This window comes from Sturnira hondurensis, unplaced genomic scaffold (assembly GCF_014824575.4).
Source record: "Sturnira hondurensis isolate 20B ecotype Veracruz unplaced genomic scaffold, ASM1482457v3 Scaffold0012984, whole genome shotgun sequence".
NCBI classification, from domain to species: domain Eukaryota; kingdom Metazoa; phylum Chordata; class Mammalia; order Chiroptera; family Phyllostomidae; genus Sturnira; species Sturnira hondurensis.
The window spans coordinates 96,730-110,965 of record NW_028085615.1 but is presented as its reverse complement, the minus strand read 5'-3'; the positions used below and the strand labels follow the sequence as shown (position 1 = coordinate 110,965).

The following is a 14,236-nucleotide window of genomic DNA, read 5'->3' as shown; positions in this document are numbered from 1 at the left end:
CTCCCGTAACTCAGTCCCAGACTCGGTCCCAGCGTCCGGCTCTCTGCTCGGAAGCCCTAAACCGAAGTCTGTGCCAACTCGGCTTCCCGCCTTCTGCCCTCTTTCAAAAGAAAAACTACGGAATGACGTGGGTCCGACGGTTTGGCTCTCCCGTGATGACTCCGTGATGCCCTTTTCGATATATCAAATGGTGTTTAAAAGAAAAGTCACTTTTTTCTGCCGCAAAATCTGTACCTAATCTACGCACTGGGAATTCAACAGGAGAATAACACTGCTGGGAGGGGGTGCGGGTCGGGGACCCAGCCCCTGCCCTGCTGCCCTCCATTGGTCATTGGTCTCCCTTCTTGGCGTGTACAGGGAGACCGAGTTGTACAGCTGTGCTAAGAGGAAGGGTGACCCCAAACCCAGGACTGGACTAAATTCACGCTCCTCCCAGAGCAAGAGTTGCTCCGCAGGGGCGGGGCAGAGGAGCCCCCTGCCACTCCACAGGCGTTAAAGACAGCCAGAAAACAGCCCAACGGGAAAAGGCTGGGTCTTGGTTTCCCTGACTTTCTGCTCCCTTTCCGGGCCAGTCTTTCCAGGACATCAACCTTCAACCCTCCACGCCTCCTCCCCACCCTCCACCCCGCAAACACCCTTGCACCATCTTGTTTTGTTTTCTGTACAGCACTTGCACAACCCAGGTTTTTTTTAAATAGCATTTGACTTGAAATTATTTTGTGTGCTTATTGTCTTTCGGCTCCTAACTCACGCCCCCTTAAGAATAAAAGCTCCACTGGGACCACGACTTCGTACTCAGCACGAATGCTGTATGCCCAACACCATGTACTTGGAACACCTTAGATGCTCAGAAATACGCTGAGGCTCCAATGGCTTCAGAACCTTACGCTACAGGCAGAGAAGGGGGTGGTCCAGAGCCCCGCCGGAAGCCCGCGGGTGTTGGAGCATCCTGGCGAGTCTCGTCTGTGCGCCTCGAGCCTGGGTGGTCTGGCCCACGAGGAGCTGCGGGGGCGGAGAGCTGAGTGAGCCTAGCCTGAGGCCACCCGCTGAGGCCCAGTCGGCCTCGGAGCCAATAGGACCTCACAGGCTTCTGCCGATTCCCCAGGTTTCCCCAGGCTTCCCCACTTCCTCTGCGGGAGCCCTGACCTGCCCCACAGCCTCGCTGGGTGAGAGCAAAACCCAGCATCTGTGAGAACTTGGAATACCCGGCTGACGCTTCAGGCAGTTTTCACCTTTGCCGTCGCTTTCCCCAGTATGTGGTTCTGGCGTCGCTGTTTTGTCTCTCTTCAGGGTGCACCAAGTTTTAATACCCAGTTGATTTTGTCAATCTTGCCTTATTGGGATTGTGTCTTCGATTTGTCTTTGTGGGAAGGAGGGACTGCTGCAAAGCGGAAAAATTTAGCTGTTTTCCAGGAATTCAATAGTAGTCTGTTTCACCTTTTGCTGCTTTCCTGGGATTTGATTTTTAAAATGTAACTCCTTGGTACCCATTCATTTTGTTTTGCAGGTGGAGGTACAATGTCTGACACTTTCCCCCACATTTTTGTCCAGTTACCACAACGCCTCTTATTAAATAATCCTTCCTTACCTTTTTTCAAAAAAAAAAATTATTTCCTTTCTAAAGACTTTATTTATTTATTTATTTATTTATTTATTTATTTAGAGGGGAAGGGAAGGAGAAAGAGAGGGAGAGAAACATCAGTGTATGGTTGCTTCTTATACGCCCCTACTGGGGACCTGGCCTGCAACCCAAGTGTGTGCCCTGACTGGGAATCAAACCAGCGACCCTTTGGTTTGCAAGCCAGTGCACAGCCCAGCGAGCCACACCACCCAGGGCTTACCCTCCCGTTTTGAAGCCCTCATCATCATATTAGAATTTTCTACAATACGGAATCTATTTCTGGCTTTTTATTCTTTCCAATGAAGTGGTTTTATTTTTACTTGCTACTTTGTATTATGTTCTAAATAAGTGGTAGGATTAAATAAAGCTCACAAAAAGGTAACTGAGAAAGCAGATCACTGGTTGCCTGTGGGTAGAGGTTACAGGCTCACTACAGGGGGGCACAGGGGAGTTTGGGGGGAGATCGAACTATTCTGTATCTTGACTGTGGGGCTGGTTATACAACTCTGCATTCGTCAAAGCTCTAAAAACTGAACCCCAAAAAGGGTGGATTTTCCTGTAAGTAAAAATGCCTTAAAATGGGAGGAGGGGAATGGGCATACAAGGCACACACTAGATAAATCTTTTTTTAAAAGGTTCTTGCTGTGGCTGGTGTGTCTCAGCGGACTGAGCACTGGCCTGCAAACCAGAGAGACCTCCCCTAGACCTGCCTCACACTTCACTGTGTCCAAGATCAGGCCCACCCTAGTCGTGCTCCTGAGGAAATCACCCCAATTCAGAGCAGCTTATCCCATTAAAGAAAAACATTACTCACGATACTTGTTAAAGAATAGCAAGGAAGATTTTATTCAAGGGAGAGCTACCGCACTAGGGTTTTGTAGTAGGGGACAGAGAGTGGGCTCAACTCCAAATATGACAGGGAAAGTACAAGTCATAACCAAGGAGCAGAGTGGAGGTCAGTGGATGGAAAGTTACAAAGCGAAAACCTCAGGGGGTAGGGAGATTCTGACTAAATGGGCCACGGGAATCTTTTGGAAGGCAGGCCAGCGATCAGACTCACCTGGGGAGTAGTGGAGGACAAGGAACTGGACTACCTGCGGAGGGCGACTTGCCGTGCAGGACAGGCAATCCGACTGAACTACCTTAGCCGAACTCTCGCTCAAACTGGACTGTACAAGGAAGGGCAGCCCCCAAGCGGCAGGCCTAGTCAAAGCAAGAGTTCAGAAGAGCCTAACCAAAGTTTGTTCCGTCTTTGTCACCCCCGCTCCACCAGCTGAAGTGACGGGAGCCTGTGGTAAGTCCTCTGAACGCCCACGACACTCTGCCTCATCTCATGTGACATATTTCACTTTTGTTGCAAGAAACAGCATGTTCTTTTTCTTTCCTGAATCCAATAGAATAGAGGGCTAAGCCCGGACCCACTAGGGTAAATTGTCCCTGGAGAAAGGATCACTAATACGCACAGCCCCGCCCATGCCCCACCCCCTGCCCACCCTCCGTCTCTGAGAAAATGACTCCTGCCCCATCCTTGCACCAGCGGCCAGTCTTCACTCTCTGACTTGACCATCGTTGAGTACACTCTCTAGACCCTCCTATCTTCAGTCTCCTGCCTGGCCCAGTCACTGCATGGCCATGCGTGTCATCTCCTTCCCCTGGATCCCATAGGGAAGAGTCAAGAGGGCAGAAGCCCTGGCCACTTTGGCTTCCGAACCTGGAAACCACGCCAGGCCCCAAGGGGGACAGCAGTACATCAGCATGTAGTGCACGGTGCCCATAGGTGACATGGACACTTGGAGCAGGAACCCTCCCCATGTACCCCATCCTACCGCCAGCTCAAACCCATGCCAGTGGGGGAGGGGTCTGGTCCCTCTGGACTCCGAAGCCCCCCCAGTGCCTTCTGGGGCTGGAGCCAGAGGGCTCTGGGGATAAAAACAAGACATGGCTGTGCCTGGTGAAGGCCTGCAGCCTAGTGGGGACGGCGATGAAGGGGCAATTCCAGCAGCACAGAGAGAGCTGGTGGAGAGGCACCTGGGGCTGTGGGCACAGGGGAGGGGACTGCCCTGTGTGGGTTCAGGAGAGGCTTCCCTGAGAAGGCAAGACCTGAGCACAGGGAGGGCTGCTGGGGTCCGAAGGGGCCCCACTATCAGTCACTGTCCCAAGCCTTGAGAGACAGACTGAGGGGCCCAGGCAGTAGCCGGCAGGCATGACACTACCTGCACTGAGCACAGGGGGAACCAGGGGCAGGGAGCCTGGGTGGGGGCTGGCCACAGCTCCAGAGAACTGGGCGTAGTCTGCTGGTGGTAGGGGCCTGCCAGTGGCCAGAGGGAGGAGCTGCCCGGGAGCAGCAGCCACTGCAGTGGCACCTATAATCAGCTGGCCCCAGAGCCACTGAGCCGGCTTGGGGACTGGAGCTGGTTTCCCCAGGGATAAGCTAATAGGGATCCGGTTCCTTCTGAGACGCCCCAGCTTGGCTCCCTTGAGCCCTCCCCCTATATCTGGGCCTGGTCTTGGTTTCTGGCACAGCTGCCAAGTTTTGGTACCGCCCACCCACTCCCTGCTGGCAGTACTGGCCGGCCCAGCTAATTGCTGGGTGCGGAGCCATTCTGCAGAGGTGGTGCACAGAAAAGCAGACCCTGACGTTGCAGGGCACATGGGCACCTACCCTGACCAACTCCAGGCCAAGACCTCAGGCCAGCACTCGCTGTGGCAGGTGGGGGGCCTCGGGCCCAGAAACCATGCTTTGGAGAAGTACAAAGTGGATACTGAGGCCAGCGGAGAGAACCGCCTGACCCAGGCGTTCCCTTCCCCTCCCCAGGCTGAGGGGTGGCCCTAGATGGGTCCCTGCTAGGGCCAAGGATCTGTACTGGCCACAGGCTCCACCCAAGCCTCACCAGCTAAAGGGAGCGGAGCTGGGAGGGGGAAGTAATGGGGCAGGAAGCGGCCCCAAACACACCCCCTCAGACACACCCACAGCCCATCTCCATACACACCTCCCCCTCACAGGGCCACAGACACACCAACCCCTTGGCAGTCGACTCACACACCCCTCTCTGCCCTGAAAAGGTGGGGCACACTGGCTCACACTCTACAACCCAATCCACACCCTGCGCAGGCCCCATCCGCTGGCGCCCACGGGGCTGCCAGGCTTGGCAGGAGGCTGGCGAGGCCACGGGGAGGAAGCTGGGGATCTCTGCCGAGAACTCCTCTGGGGTTGCACCTGCCCCACCAGGGCAGCCACTGGGAGGGGAGAAGTCTGCCTGTCTCCTGCCTTCCCTGGGGCAGAAAGATTCCCACCCGAGCCCCCACACTCTGCCTGGCAGCAGCCACAGCAATTCACCTGTAAGGACGCAGAGCTTCACCACGAGGGGTGGGGAGACACCCACCTGCGCAGCAGGCCTGGCCCTGCACTCCAGGCCACCTATCCGGGAGGGAAAAAAGGCCCAGAGGGGAAGCCAGATGTCTGAGAGGCAGGGGCTGCTTTCCAGAACCCAAATCAGCTCTTACCTCACTTCCGCTTAAAAACTCCACGGTCCTTCATGCTTATGGGGATGTGTCCACATTCCTTGTAGTGGCAAAGGCCCTTTATCTGGTGACCCACAAGCTTTTTCTGCCAGTCTCCTGCTTTCCCAGGGTCCCCATCTCCGTGGAGGGAGGGGTGCACTACAGCCAGACAGGAAGATGGGAGGTGGGTGCTGGGAGGGGCAGGTCCCTGCAGGAGCCTTAGCGAGCTCCAGCGGAAGTTGCCTGAGGCTGGCTCTACACCTGGCAGGGGCCTAGGCACTGTGGCTGAAGACTTCCCACGAAGAGAACATTTCAAGTTTGAGCAATGCCTTGGGTGACTTGCCCTTTTGTTTTTCTAGATTCCCTGGCATCATTCCTTCTGAAAAATCCCATTGGTGATAAAGGAATTTCAGCCCACATGGCAGCTAAGGAACAATGTGGTGCTGGGGCAAAGAGGACTCTGTCACCTGCCAACACACATGCCCAACACAGGTACCGGGCACACCCTCTCACCGGCCAGGAGAGGGGCTATACTGCCCAGGTCCATGACCCCCAGCCCTGACCCTGCTGGATCGCCTCAACTCAGGCCAGAGACAGGCCCAACATATCACCCAGGGCCTCCTCATAGAAAATGTGGTTTCAGCCCAGGACAAGTAGCTCAGTGGGTTAGAGCATCGCCCCAATACGCCAGCATTGTACGTTCAATCTCCAGTCAGGGCACATACGAGAAGCAGTCAACGAATGCATAAATAAGTGGAACGACATATCAATTGGTTTTTCCTCTCTCTCTCAAATCAATTTTTTAAAAAATACTGTGGTTTCATTCTGGGGGAGGCCAATGTTCCCGTCCCAGCCTCCCTCCCTCATGCCTACCGCTGCTCTGAATCTTGGGCATCTCATCTCCCAGTCTCTCTTTCCAGGGCCACAGGCTGTGGGCCCCGCTGGGGTACTTCTCAGCCACGAGGGCCTGGCTCCTGTTGTGGCCCCCTGCCCAGCCCACAGCCCCTCCGGATCCCTCCTCTCGGTGGGCTTCCCCGTCCCGGCTGGCTTCAGCAGATTCTGCCCCAGACCAATGACGGAGCCCGCCCGCCCTCTCAGGGCGGGCTCGCCCAAGCCATCTTCTGACAGCACTTCTGCGGTCGGCTCATGCCGCTGGCCTCAGATCTTGGAGGACTCCAGTCGAGGACTCCAGGGCGCGGGGGGCTCCCGCAGTGCCCGCAGCTCCTGTTCCAGCGCCTGGTTGCGGCGGTACATGTCCATGTAGCCCCCCTGGATCTCCCGCTGGTAGCGCAGCACCCGTTCCTTCTCCTCCTGCCACGTCCGCCGCTCCTGCTCGAAGCGTAGAGCCTGCTCCTGGCCCCGGAGCCGCTCCTGCAACAGCTCGGCCCGCAGCTGCTCAGTGGCGTCCCCGGCCTCGCAGCCTCCTGCCTCCCCCAGCAGCCCCCTGCTCTTGCAGTCGTCAGTCTCACAGCCCCCTGGGGCTTCCCCCCGCGGGGCCTGCTCCTGCAGGCTCCGCACAGCCTCCCGCAGCCGGGCCAGCTCTGCGTCCTGGGCCTGGGCTTGGGCCCGACTGCCCCGGAGTTGTGTCTTCAGACTGAAGATCTCAGCCAGCTTCTGGGCCAGCTCGGCCTGGGCCTCCCGCAGCTGCTGCTTCAGGAGGCTAATCTCTGCTGTCTTCTGGCACACCTGGAAAGCAGCACAGGATGGGCGAGGGCCCGGCAAAGCAGGGCGTGGGCAGAAGGGGACTACAGAAACGGGGACAAGGGCATTCTTAAGAACCTGGGCTCTCACCTCCCATCGCGCTTCTTCCTCTGGACTAGTGTTAGGGTCAGCTTCCGGGGCCCGAGGCTCAGGGGCAAGGCCCTGCTGAGCCCGAAGCTCCTTGCGCAGGCGCCGCTGCTCCTGCTGGGCCACGAACAGCTGCAGCTGCAGGTTTCGCTCACTGCGCTCCGCCTTCTGGGCCACCTCATGCAGCCGCTCCACGTACAAGCGCTTCAGCTCCGACAGCCACAGCCGCTGGCGCTCCTCCAGCACCTACGGAGGGGAGAGAGGCGCCTGGTGGCCGCTGCCCACCGCCGGTGCCCGAGCACCGCAGGAACCAGGGCCCCGCACCAGGGCCACAAGTGCGCCACCCCGGGGTGCCCTCCAGAGGTGAAGGGTCCCCAGCACGTGGCCCTCCCAGGAGTTTCTCCCTCCGTCTCATACAACTCCAGCAAGAACCAGCAGTGAACGGACGCCCCGCCAGCGGGGATGCAGGAAGAGGAGTTGATTCACCTCCTCTCTCTCTTGTGCCCAGAACCATGAGGGTGAGCTGGCTGGGGACACTCTCCAGGACTCCAGTGCCAAGGGACAGAACAGGACCCCTGGGCAGAGGCTGCCCTCACCTGCGTGAAGGGGTTGGCACCATCCTCGTCACCGAGACCTCTCTTGAGGTCCTCACAGGTGTCAGGAAGCATGGCCATCACCTCCTCGGCAGTGGAACAGGAGTACTCGTAGGGGGGTGGGGGCTCAGGCAGGCAACTCAGCATGGCCGTCGGCCCCGCCTTCGTGGGGCTCCGTGAGGCCCGGTCGAGGGAGCCCCCGAGGTGGTTCATGTGGCCCAGGGAGGAGCTGAAGGGGCCTGTGCCAGGGCTGCGGCCAAAGCTGCCCCCACTGGAGGAATCCGACAGGCTGGGCTCAGGCTCCGGGCCGCCCTCGTCCAGGCTGAGGGCATGCAGCAGCTGGGCTCGGGCCTGGCTGGCCCGGGGCCCTGGGCTCAGGGGTGGGTGGCAGGCCAGCATGTGCAGGCTGCCATTGCTGCGCCACAACTTCTGGCCCTTGTGGGCCGCCAGGCTCTGCATGGACAGGAAGCCTTTCCCGGTGCCCACCACGGGCTTGAAGACCGACGGGCGAATGCGGCACTGCCAGTAAGAGAGGGCAGAGGTGAGACCCCTGGCCGACCGCGATGCCCCCACAGTCCCCGGGGATCCTTCCAGGCACCAGGCACACCCCAGCGGGAAGCAGCGACCATGCCTCAGGCTAGCGCATAGCAGCACCTGCAGGTTCCGGCCCCGCCCCGGCACCAGGGTCTCCAGGGAGGCCCAAGGTCCCACCTGACCCTCGCACCCCAGGGAGGGGGTGTAGGCAGAGGCGCACCTTGTCGAAACGTCCCCGTTCGGGCAGTGAGGTCTTGCTGAAGTCACCGGCCCGAGGATGCTCCTGGTAGTAAAGGGTGGCATAGTCGGCAGGCTCCTGCCGGGCGGCCCGCTTGCTGGCCTTGCCATCCTTCTTGGGGAGGTGCAAGTAGCTGAAGAGCTCACGTTGGCCCAAGCCTTTACGGAGGAGCCCATCGGGCTGGCGGGGGCCCCGGGACCCCGCAAGTGCCGCCCGCAGCTCCTCAGGGGAGAAGTCCTGCCTGTCCAGCAGGCTGCCCACGCTGCCCATGGCAATGCCCACAGAGCCTGGGGCTGTGGCCATGAATTTTCAGCGGAGCACCAACAGCTGCTCCTGGAAATGAGGATGCTGCATCAGGGGCAGGCGGGCAACAAGCACCCAACCACCCCTCATGCCCTAAAACCAGGTGCTCGTTCTCTGTCAGCTCCCCATCTGGCCCAGGCCCAGGAGAGGCAGATGTGGGGCTGGAGTGAGTCCAAGGCAGAATGCCTAGTCTGGCAAGAAGCAGGGGTACAGGCCCCAAAGCCACCTGCCTGTACCCCAGCTCCAGCTAGAGGCGGGAAGGGGTGGTGTGGATGCAAGGAGACCCGGGACTGGGACAGCAGAGGACTCAGGCTCGGTCTGACTCTGACCTTGCTGACTCCCCCGTGAGGCTCCCCACCCAATCTGGGATGTGGGCGCAGGGCAGCAGGAAGCAGGGTCAGTGGCCTGGGACACTATATCCCTCCTTCTCTGGGGAGGGGGAAACCCAGTTCCCAGTTCAGCCCTCTTCCTGCCGAGTTTGTTCCCCTAGGGAAGCACCTGGCATGGGTGGGGTGGGGTTGCACCGGGCAGCGGGGATACAAACAGGAAGGGCCTGAGGGGAGGAAGGACGAAGGGAACAATGGCCACGGTTTCCGGGACAGGTGTTCACTGGGGCCACCGTGAGAGGCAGAGGGCAGGGGGCAGGGGCAGCTGGAGCACTCAAGAACCCACCAGCAGGTATGTGGGGGGGTCCCACACCCTGATGGCGGCCACAACAACTCCCCGCACGGGGACACCCTGAGAACAGGCTGAGATAGCAGGACAATGCGCCCCGTCAGCAGCCAGGCCCAGCACGGGCTGACCTGCTCGGGCACTCGCACACCGCTCACTGGTGGGAGACCGCGTGGCTGGCCCCACCTGTGCTGGGACCACACAGTGGAGGGCAGGGCGTGTCCCTAGGGCCCCGCTGCATCCCTGGTGCTCAGCCCAGTGCTGAATGAACCGATGCCACCTTCTCTGCCTACCACCCAGCCGTTCTCCTTCTGGGACAGACACCCAGCAGGCACGCTGCAGCTGCAAGTCCTCCACAACAGTGGTCCCCAACCTTGCTGGCACCAGGGACTGGTTTCGTGGAAGAGAATTTTTCCACGGACTGGGGAGAAAATTTAGGGCATGGGGGGAGGGGTTTGGGGGTGTTTCAAGCACATTACATTCAAGCTCACCTCTTGCTGGGCTGCCTGGTTCCTAAGTACTGGTCCGCAGCCTCGAGGTTGGGCACCCCTGCTCCACAGCCTCCCCAATATGCTTCCAGGACTGTCCCAAACAATGGCCGTTAGGACATACTGTCCTCCTCGACCATTTCCGGGTTTTGTGTTTGTGGAAGACAAAGCTCTTTAGGAGTAAAAGGGAGGCCCTGCCTCCTCGCCCTGTGGCCCTCAACCTCATGCTGGACAACCTTGCCTCCCAGCCCCCAGCTCTCTCTGGGGGGCATCACAGGCCACACAGGGTCGGGGGTCACCCAGGTAAGGAATCGCAGGTGCTGGGCACCTACAGCGACACAGCCCACATGGGGTCTCCCGGAGTTCTGTGACCCAGCTACTCATAAAAAGGACCCTTGCCCTTTTTTAGGCAAGGGTACTGGGGCCCTGAAAGGTGAAACGGTTTGCCCGACATCACAGAGCTGGTCACAGGGAGGGTACCTGTGACTCAGCGCCATGGCTGCCAAATGACCAAGGATGTCACCCACAGCTGCAGAGGTGGAACGGAAGGAAGCACTTGCCTCCCAGTCTGACACCCCACACCATGACAGGCCCAGGAGACCACAATGCCACTGTGTCTGAGAGTGCACCGAAGTCCTGCCACTGAGGCGGGGCAGAGGAAAACCTGGTCTCCTGTCCTGGCCTCACTCTGTCCCTCCATGGGGCACCTTCCTTCGCCATGCCTCGGTTTCCCAGTCTCTAAACTGGGGAAAGACTCTGCCTGCTCTGCCTTCCTTATGGGATTGCTGTGACAGGCAGGGAGACAACAGAGCTACAAGGTCATGTGAAGTGCAAGCCGGTGCCAGCACCGGGCAGGGGGACGATGAGGGACATGGGTGACAGTGCTGCCAGGCACGCCCACTTCACCCAAACACACACCGCCCCGCCTTGCCCTGGGCAGCTCCCTGTCTCAGGGAGCAGTGGCTGTCACCCCGGTGCCCCACAAAGGGCCTCAGGTCCAGGGGGCAAGCAGCCACCGCACGCACACCACAGCCTGGCCAGTGCCACCAGCGGCACAGAGGCTCCCATTTAGAGGACACAGTGCGGACAGTCACATCCAGCAGCAGTCGAGGTCCTGCTCAAGGTCACCTGCGCAGCACAGCGTACCCTCTGGGACACAGACATACTGCAGGAGCGCTTCAGAAGAGACCCGGGGTCCTCGCCCACAGCAGATGCAGAGGCTGTGTGTGTGTGTGTGTGCGCACACACACGCGTGAAGGTGGTGAGGGGGGCACAGGACCAGCTTTTCTCCACAAGCGACTTGCACAATTAGAGACAGCCAAGGAGCTGGAGGGAGGGGCACAGAGAGCCCCCTCCCTTTCTTTCTTTAAGGCCCTTGTCCTCCACCCCACCTAGGCAACTCCTCTGGCTGTGTTATCCTGGGTGTCCTGGAGGCTCCACCGATCGCAGGTCCCAGTCTGGGGACAGTGCCTTTTCCTAGAGGGGCTGTCCTTCTGCCCCCCGCCTCCCTCCTAACACACATTCCTTCTTGTTGCTTGGAAGCCCAGCGACTGGCCTGATCAGACCAGGACAGCTGTGCCGGTCAGAGAGGATTTGGTTGGGGGAGGGGGAAGGGGCAGCAAGTATCCTGTAGCCCACCTCCCCCCAGGGATGGGTTGGGGCGGTTCAGAGCATAAAGCCAGACATCTCCAAGTGCCTGGGCTTGCTTACTCTGGGGCCCAGAGCTCTGCCCACAGCTGCAAAGACCCCAGCACCCTGCAGACTAGGCTTGAGCTGGACCTTCTGCACAGGCCCCAGCTGGCCCCGAAAGGGCCTTTACTCCTGCTCCCATCCCCCAGATCAGCCAGCAGACTGAAAGCCCTGAACAGAGGGGCATCTCTTTTGGAACAAGGAAGATGGAGCTGGGGGACTGCCCTGGCCGGGGCACAGAGAAAGATGAGAAGTCAGGGAGGCATCCTGGCATCCATTAGTGGGTGCCTGGTTAGGTCAGCTGATGCTGGGCCTACCACTGCCTCACCACGCTCACAGGGGCGGGTGGTATCACCCCGTTTCCCAGGAGAAAACTGAGACCCAGGAGGTAAAATCATGTGCTTAAAGCCATTTTCAGCTGCTTCAGCTGCACAGGAGACGATGCACAGGCTCCCCAGGTGTAGAAGCCCCCTGACCCCACCGTGCATCTCGGGGGTGGGACATCCCAGACTGTGGGGGCAGGAAGCTCCCACTCCTGGCTGGGCTGCCTCAGTCCCCCCAGCCTGACTCCAGGGGAGGGTCCCAGCACCTGCTAGGGTAGGGGATCAGCTTTGCTGAGGGGCGTGTCTGCAGCTGCCCCTGAGGAATGGGACTGGAATGTCCCAGTTCCAAAAGAGGGGACAGTGGGTGAGAGGGGCCCAGGAAGGGGGCTCACCCCGGACCCACTGCCACACGGAAAGAGGCACAGCCCAGTATCCAACACTCACAGGAGGCACGCTTCATCTCACCAGTTGCACAGCAACCTGGTTCTCCTTCCACTCATCACCTCTCCTCATCTCCACCATGGCCTCACAGGACAGGCAGCACCTCGGTTAGCACTACTTCATCTTACAGACAGGGAAACTGAGTTCCAGAAAAAGGAAGCAAGCTGCCCCAAAACCCACAGTGGCAAGCAGTACCAGCAGTGCCTTGGGCAAGGTCATCTGCACTGGGTCCGGCTAGCCCAGCCAGGGCTCACCCCCGCCCTCCCCAGCACACAAAGCCCAGCCTCCACAGCCGCTTCTCCCGAGGGCGTGTGCCACCAAGCCGGCTTGGATCCCAGTTCCCTTAGCCTGGGTCCCTCCTGCCAGCCCCTGGCCAGGAAGAAATAGCGGCAGCACCGCTGCGTGGGGACGCTCAGCCCTGGGAGCTGCACGCTCTAGAGGCGGCAGTGGGAGCAGGCTGGCCGGATTCATTCACAGTCTGGCACATACACACCCACACACAGCCAGCCGGCTCAGGAGCCCTGCCCAGGAGGGCCTGGGAGGAGGCTGATCACCAAGCCCAGGCCGGGCAGAGAGAGGACACGGTGGCCCGGCAGAGGGGCAGCCAGCTGAGCCCCTGGTGCAAACAAGGGCAGCCCCAATCTGTACTTGGGGGACAGGGTTGCGGGGGGGGGGGGGGGGAACACGATGGATCCCAGTTCTGTTTCTGGACACGGCCAGAGCCCTGATTTCGGCCGGGCCCCAGGTCAGCCCTCACTTTTACCAAAGGTTGTGGCCAGATAGGCATGGTGCTCTGGCCGGGGGGGGGGGGGGGGGGGGGGACACGACCCTGGGAGCATCCCTTATTCACAGATCGGGGGCCAGGCGGCAAGCCGGCAGCGGCCGCCTGTATGGGGCAGGGGGCTGAAGGATGAAAGGAGATATTCTGGAGGGGGTGGGAGACAGGGTCTCAAAGAGAAGGAGGAGGGGAAAAACGGCGTAGGCATCCCCAAGGAATTTGCCCTGGGAAGGCTGTGGCGGAGGCTAGGACGCCCCAGAACTGCGGGAGGTCCTCGAACTACCTGGGGTGCGGGAGAGGGAATACCTTCCTGGAGCCTCCCTGGGGCCTGCCCGGGGCAATGGGGCAGGGGGAACAGAGATCCAGGTCAGGCTCCGGCGCCTAGGGCGTCTGCCCCACCCTGGTCGCGGAGCGTGGGTCCCGAGCGCAGCTTCGCGGAAAGAATGTTTGCAGGGATTGCGGACAGGAGCATAACCTGCTGCCGGCCCCTCCAGCGGGGCGTGCGAGTCGGTCCCTATTCCCCCAACTCGGTGACTCGGTGGCCGAAGTAGGGGACACCTGGGCGCACACCGGACCCTGGCACCCCCACCCACTTCTCAGAAAACCTCCGCTGGCGAGGGGCTGCGGCTTGTCCAAGGTCGCGGGGAAAGAGAGCCCTGGCGGCCGGCCCCACCCCCGAGTCCACCCTGGTCCCTGGCGCACCCCACTTACCATGCTGGCGCCACTCCGCACCCCTCGCGCTCTGCAGTTCACTCGCGCGGATTTGGACCCTCCTTCCAGGGCGCCGGTCCAGCCGAGACTGCCAGCCGAGCCAGAGCCGCCGGGTGGCAGACGTCGGGAAAACGCGGGCGGGCGGGCGGGCGCCGGAGCCGGATTGGCGAGGTAGGTAGGGACGCGCTCGGTGGCGCTCGCTCGCTCGCTCGCCTGCCCCAGAGGCGGAGGGAAAACCCGGCCTGACTCACCCGCCAGCCCAGAGCGCAGCCCGGGACTCCGGATGTAGCAGGAGGGGATGGGGGAGGGCAACCCCTGCTCACAGCCAACCAACCTGAGCCCCGCCCCTGCCCAGCGACCCCCTTCGCCGCACCGCTCCGGGCTCCAGCGTTCGCACCCCTGCTAGTACTCAGTCTGGGGCGCGGCCCACGCCCACAGATCACGCTCCGCCCGCCCCGTTCCTCCTCTTAGTTTCGCCCGCCCCTCTCCGTATCCAGAACTCAACAGCTTCGAAGAGGTGCGTTCCGTCCATCACCTCCCCTGATCTTCCCGTCCT

At 60.5% G+C, this 14,236-nt stretch overlaps 1 protein-coding gene across 2 annotated transcripts; it reads right to left on the bottom strand.

Moving 5' to 3' along the window:
* Positions 1 to 5,870: 5,870 nt before the first annotated feature.
* Positions 5,871 to 13,995, bottom strand: N4BP3 (NEDD4 binding protein 3). Of its 2 annotated transcripts, none has more exons than XM_037060859.1 (5): positions 13,681 to 13,995; positions 8,258 to 8,608; positions 7,507 to 8,022; positions 6,914 to 7,156; positions 5,871 to 6,808 (listed from the first exon to the last, which is right to left on the bottom strand). In XM_037060859.1, exons 2-5 carry the CDS (start codon positions 8,576 to 8,578, stop codon positions 6,281 to 6,283), a joined length of 1,608 nt encoding a protein of 535 aa, XP_036916754.1. In that variant the 5' UTR covers positions 8,579 to 8,608; positions 13,681 to 13,995; the 3' UTR covers positions 5,871 to 6,280. The 2 variants fall into 2 exon arrangements, with proteins under 2 accessions (XP_036916754.1, XP_036916755.1); XM_037060860.1 differs by having other exon boundaries at positions 8,258 to 8,605.
* Between the last annotated feature and the right edge of the window lie 241 nt (positions 13,996 to 14,236).

What these genes read in the sequence shown, in the direction of transcription:
- N4BP3 (XM_037060859.1), bottom strand. Translation starts at nt 8,578, where the DNA reads ATGGCCACAGCCCCAGGCTCTGTGGGCATTGCCATGGGCAGCGTGGGC. An exon ending in AACGGGGACGTTTCGACAAG is followed by an intron (nt 8,023 to 8,257) that starts GTGCGCCTCTGC and finishes TCTTACTGGCAG; the next exon opens with TGCCGCATTCGCCCGTCGGT. An exon ending in GTGCCAACCCCTTCACGCAG is followed by an intron (nt 7,157 to 7,506) that starts GTGAGGGCAGCC and finishes TCCCCTCCGTAG; the next exon opens with GTGCTGGAGGAGCGCCAGCG.